The sequence below is a fragment of the Vicia villosa genome, linkage group LG5, assembly GCF_029867415.1.
Source record: "Vicia villosa cultivar HV-30 ecotype Madison, WI linkage group LG5, Vvil1.0, whole genome shotgun sequence".
Lineage (NCBI taxonomy): Eukaryota > Viridiplantae > Streptophyta > Magnoliopsida > Fabales > Fabaceae > Vicia > Vicia villosa.
In genome coordinates this window covers 167,416,698-167,422,697 of record NC_081184.1, presented here as the reverse complement: position 1 = coordinate 167,422,697, position 6,000 = coordinate 167,416,698, and the positions used below count along the sequence as shown (strand labels likewise).

Sequence of the window (6,000 nt, the reverse complement as noted above, 5' to 3'; positions counted from 1 at the left end):
TATTTTAGACAGCTATTACATTTGAATTACTGAATAGATTGTTTTCCAAGTTGCATCCATAATTGTTAAGTATTTCAAGTGAAACATCGTATGAGTTCTACGTGATCTGTCCAGTGTATTGTATAATCTGGCAATATTAAAATGAGACTGATGACAGCCCATTGATAAATGACATTGCTGTGGCACATAACTCTATCTTAGTTCAATGTTATTTAACGCAGTTACTTTAATGTTTAACTCAGAAATTGAGGCTGGGAAATTTAAAAGATTTAGGAATCCTCATTATTGCTTCTGGCATAACCTTAACCACGACGTTATTTATTAATATATTAAGAAATTTCATCTTCTTGTCCCTCTAAGATGAAAGTGAGTTGATGAATACAAGAAACCAATAGGGGTGGAAAAACATGTTTCTTATATAGATTTCAACTTTCCAATTTCTTAATTTTTAACATGTTTAATGTTTAACATGTTTCTTAATTTTTAATTGACTTTACCAAAATTTGTGATGCTAATCAGTTCTAAGGCTACTGTTTTTGTTGCCTGTTGAACTCAGCCGAATTCTTATATCTGAAATAAACATGTTACATGGTTACTTGTCTGTCCTTTTCATCCATGTTACACGGACACCACTAGTTACATTTTTTTTCTACAACAGATAAATATAGACAGACTTGCTAGTGCTATTAATATACAAACCAATCTTAAGCCAAAAGTGCAGTCACCACCATTTGTAGACAATTACTTGCAGGCAACATCTTATGCAGTATCCAAAAGAAACATATTGTAAACACTGACATATTTAAAAACTGTCGGGAAAGGTTTCATTTGTTTTTAAAAACTGGCATATTTTATAATATTTTTTCAACTGTTTTTAAAAACTGCTAGGTAGTGTTACTTTATAATCATATTAAAATGTTAATATTATTAGTATTATTTTTAACTAAATCGTTATGATTAAATATTTATAATTAAACTAATAGGAAAATATTTTTGAACAAAAATTAATCTACTGAGTATTTTTAAGGTTTTATTATTTTTTTTAATTAGTTTGACTTTTTTCACACTACTATATAAATTCTAATAAAATTTTGAAAGTCTTATATATATATATATATATATATATATATATATATATATATATATATATATATATATTTATTAGAGTCTATTTTTATTTTTTGTACTAGGTCTCCAAATTGTCAGAACCGGTCCTGAGTAAGACATTTGATTCTGACTGGATTTTCAGACTCTAACTAGGGAGCTTGCCCACCTGATTCTGTTTCATCATGGGAACGTCTCTCATCTCCTAGAAAAGCAAAACTTAACACATTGTATCTCTCTCATCCTTAGAGGTGGAATACCGAGCTTTAGCCAACACTACTTGTGAAGCTACATGGTTACGATGTCTTCTCCAAGACTTCAACATTTCCATTACCAAACCAATCACTATCTATTGTGACATCAGAAGCACCATTCAAAATGCAACATATGATGTCTTCTCCAAGACTTCAACATTTCCATTACCAAACCAATCACTATCTATTGTGACATCAGAAGCACCATTCAAAATGCAACATATCACTTATTTTCTTCCTTCATTCTTCCACCAATCGGCGCATTTTTTTTTTGTGGTCTATGTTCGGCGCATTTTTCTTGTGGTCTATGTTGATGGCATTATACACAAAGAAGTGTTGGATTGTGTTGTCCTCCTTTACAGCTCTATATTTTTTTCCTAATCTTTCTTTCTTTGTTGCTTCCTAAATCGTTCATTGAATATTGATGATCACGTGAAATTATGTGTCAACCACTGATTCAACTGTATGAGATCCTCCTGAGAGCTCCTGGTGTATTAGGAGCACGTTTCAGTGGTGCTGAGTTTAGAGCACTTGTGGAGGAGGCCCTTAGCTTGCTACTGAAGCTGCATCAGTTGTGGAGAATATCTCAAGGCCCTTGCTACATAAACAGAGATACTGCAGTTTCAGTATGTGGTTCGGGTGATTGTGCACTTGTAATTTTGAGTACCATTTTTGTTCTCACTTCTCATCAATATTATTTGTTAATTTCATTCTCATTCATCAAATCTTCTTTGTTCTTTTTATTCTCTGTGCACCTTTGATGTTTAAATATCTTATAAATTCTTCCAAAAGATCCAGTAATAAATAATGGATATTATTAACCGTAAAAAAAATGAAGATAAAATGTGTTATAAATGGCAGTAGCCAAGGGACCTTGAACTGATGTTAAATTTTTGTGTTGCTAATTAGTTCAAAGGCCACTGTATTTATTATTTGTTGAGCTCAGTCGAATTCTTATATCTGAAATAAACATGTTACATGGTAACTTGTTTGTCCTTTTCATCCATGTTACAGACACCACTAGTTACTTTTTTGCTAGTTGTTGCTAATATACAAACCAATCTTACAGTCTGCAGCACCATTTGTAGACAATTACTTGCAAGCAACATCATATGCATATGCTGTATCCAAAAAAACATATTGTAGGCATCTTAGCATTATATATACAACAAGCAAAAGGAAACATTGTAGACAAGAACAACTTGTTTCTACAAACTAGTAACAATCATATGAAAATTCAAGTATGGCAAAAGAGATTCCTTTCTTAAAGGAGTACAGCTTCTCCTTAAATTCTTCAATGACCTTTGGCTCATCCAAGCATTCATCAGTAAAGGAGAAACTCATCCTCTCAAGCACTGTACCATTTTCCATTAAATATTTAGCTAATAAAAGCTCATGCTCGTTTCCCCAGACATCTCCAAATTTCACAACTTGGAGACTGGACGTCAAACAATCTGGCACAGCAGCAGAATTGGGAAGCTCATGGTTGGATGTCAATATTCCCTAATGATTTGTAATCAACAAAGTCTAAATAAGATATAAAGGTTAAAATAAAATAAAATAAAGCAAATGACCAACCTTGAAAAGTAGAGTATTGAGAGTAGGAGAGTTTTGAATTAAGCCCAACAAAACTTGAACACTAACATAGCCAAGTTCCAAATAGCTCAACATTGCAAATTTAGGCAGAATAGCCACATTTGGTTGTGTCCGAAACTGGATGACAAACATTACAGAAACAAGCACACGTTATACATGGTTCATCTTTTGTTATGTGGTTAATAATGTTCATTAAACATAACTACTTATGGATTTGAACTATATTAACAATGTAATAAGCATGTGTATTTGTAAGTAAGTTAGTAAATGATAGGAACTTATCTCATATACCTCCAATTTAATCCTCTTCACTTGACTAAACTGCTTGAGAATAGGAGAGACACGTGATTCAGTTTCTTGAACTCTACACAAAGTGATGGTAAAAGTAGCATGGCAAGCTGGAGGTTGATCAGACAGAACAATAGCTTGTGACATACCATCACCGCGATAAGTGAATTCTTTCAAGCATGAATCAGAAATTTTGATTTTGCAGAGCGGCTCACGAGTTGGTGGCATATAGTCTTGTAATATGGAAACACTTTCAAGTAGAGGTGCTTTTAGTTCTAAAGTGACATCAGCCTCACCCGCACTTAACCATGAGCAGTTGTGTGTCTCAAACTTTTTCAATACTGAAAAAATAATCTGCTGAGATTTGTCAATTGTAAATGTAACTCCATACAGCTTGAGAAGTTTTAGACTTGTAAAAAGAAAAACACCATAAATCTTATAGATAGGGATTTTGATAGGAGAAGAATAATGCGTCATGAGCACCAACACTTCTAAACAAGTGGCATGATTGAAAAGGTAGTGAGATGTTAGAGTAGAGAAGGTGAGTTCTTCACGCGAAGAGATAGAAAGTCTTTTTATCCTTTTCTTCAAGATGAAAGTGATCAAGGTATTTAGAACTGTTGGATCATATTTATTAGTAATAACAAGAGAAAAACTTTCCACACTGTGACTTCCGGTAAGAAGAAGTACTCTATTGACAAAGTTTATAAAGCACTGTTTGAGTGTTTTCCTCTCAGATTTCTTCCTCTTGGAAGAATAGAACACACTATCGTTTAACTCCACCTTGGTGATGAATGTCCACTTTTCAATCCATCTTTTAGACAACACACTTGTACGAACAGCATCTTTTGTGGGGAGAAACGAGAGAATGTGAGTTATAAGTGATTCAGGTAGATCGCTTATTATATCATCTTTTGCCTTATGCTTCTTATGAGTTGATGAACCAACAGACTCCATAATCTCTGTAACATTAACCCTAGAAATATCAAAGCAAAGAATAAATACGGAATCTAACCCTAATGACTTAAATTGAAACATGCAATCTTAAAAAAGTTTGTGGGGTTGGAAACTAAAGGATGATACTCACCTTGTTTACCATTGATTCTCCAATACGGCTTTTTAACTTTGCAAGTTTTCTACTCCGGCCAAAACAGTTTCCCAGTTACTCTGTTTAATTGCAAGTTGAGGTGGATCAAAGTGGAGGCGAGGTGACTATACTCTCCTGTTTCTAAACTAGTACTAGATTGTTATGATGGTACTAGTACATAGGGGAGACTGAAAGACTTACAGAGCTGACAGATTAAAATTAAAAATATATTAATACATAATTAATTAATACACATAAAAAAAACAAAGAAAAAATACGATTACATTTGAGAATTTTTTTAAAGACCACCTCTCATCTCGGTCATCCTTGCTGAAATTTCTCAAATATCTTTTTAATTCGAAAATGCACTTTCGAAGTTGAAAAAAAAAGTGATTTCGGAAGTACATTTTCGAAATCACTTTTTTTTAACGTAAAAAAAATATTTCCGAAATCAACACTTTAGAAATGCATTTCCGAAATAATACGTGTTTGGCTGTTTAAATAACACAGTCTCCCCCCATTTCCATTTACCTTAAATCTTTCAAATTTTCCAAATTTCTTCTCAAGTATTTGCATAAACACCAAAGACAAATTCAAATACCATCAAAGGCTACTCCAAAGGCTCTTAAACTACTTCTAAAGCACCTCCAACAAGATCTCAAATTTGAAAGTTTTCAAAACTTTCAATTTAGAATTTAAATTGATATTAGGGGTGTTAGAAATTAGTATAATGTAGTACATTTTAGTTATTATATGTTACTGGATGTGTTACGGGGTGTTAGAAAGTAGTAAAAAAATTATTTTGATGCATTAGGGCAAGGATTTGAAGTTCTACAAAAATGGAGTTCGGAGAGGGGTTCGGAAGTGCATTTCCGAAAACACCTCTCTGACCAGTTTCGGAAGTGCACTTCCAAATTTTACCCAGAGTTTTTTTTTTAATTTTCTTGAGTGTTTCGCATTCTAATGGCTTTTAATTTTTTCAGGAATATGGCAGGCAACCCAGCTAGACTCAGACAGAGGAGAGAGATACAAACAGCATCGGCTAGACGCGAGCGGACGACGCAACTAGCATCAACGCAGGGATGGGGTAGAGTACGAGTACCCGTGCAGATGGATCAAGGAGTCGGCTGGCTCGGGTATCTTCTTCCCGTCAGGAGGAGGTACGGGAGGAGGAGGAGGTGAGATACCAGGAGGCGGACGAGGAGATACCTGATGTTGATCCTCCGCGCGGGGAGGAGGAGGAGGGCTACCCGAGAGGGCCTAGGGACACTTCCGTGTTGATTTCCTACCACGAGCACGTCGCTCGACGTGTCTGGGAGGAAGAGGTATTTTTTATAATTTATCCTTTATTATTTAACCGTTTTTTATTTAGCTTTTTAGTTCACATTTTCTTCACGGTCTAATTAATAATCTTTTTTGTTTTTGTTTTTGTTGTAACAAGAAAGGCCGACGCTAAAAATGGTGAACCACGCACGTAAGATTTTTGATCTGTTTAAATCAGAGGCGCAATGGTTTAATGATGTGGTGACTGCTTCCGGGCTCAGTGGGTTGTGCATGACCGGGTAAACCACAATCAGCCACGGCATGCAAGGGGCTTTCGTGGAACGGTAACATCGAGAGACGTCTTCTTTCCACTTACTGGTTGGGGAGATGATGATCACATTACACGAC

At 34.8% G+C, this 6,000-nt stretch overlaps 1 protein-coding gene across 2 annotated transcripts; it reads right to left on the bottom strand.

Annotated features, from left to right (window-relative positions):
- Nucleotides 1–2,111: 2,111 nt before the first annotated feature.
- Nucleotides 2,112–4,518, bottom strand: LOC131608128 (F-box/FBD/LRR-repeat protein At3g14710-like). Of its 2 annotated transcripts, none has more exons than XM_058880059.1 (4): nucleotides 4,330–4,518; nucleotides 3,246–4,204; nucleotides 2,937–3,071; nucleotides 2,112–2,861 (listed from the first exon to the last, which is right to left on the bottom strand). In XM_058880059.1, exons 2-4 carry the CDS (start codon nucleotides 4,197–4,199, stop codon nucleotides 2,574–2,576), a joined length of 1,377 nt encoding a protein of 458 aa, XP_058736042.1. In that variant the 5' UTR covers nucleotides 4,200–4,204; nucleotides 4,330–4,518; the 3' UTR covers nucleotides 2,112–2,573. The 2 variants fall into 2 exon arrangements, with proteins under 2 accessions (XP_058736042.1, XP_058736041.1); XM_058880058.1 differs by having other exon boundaries at nucleotides 2,113–2,861; nucleotides 3,246–4,218.
- Nucleotides 4,519–6,000: the final 1,482 nt, after the last annotated feature.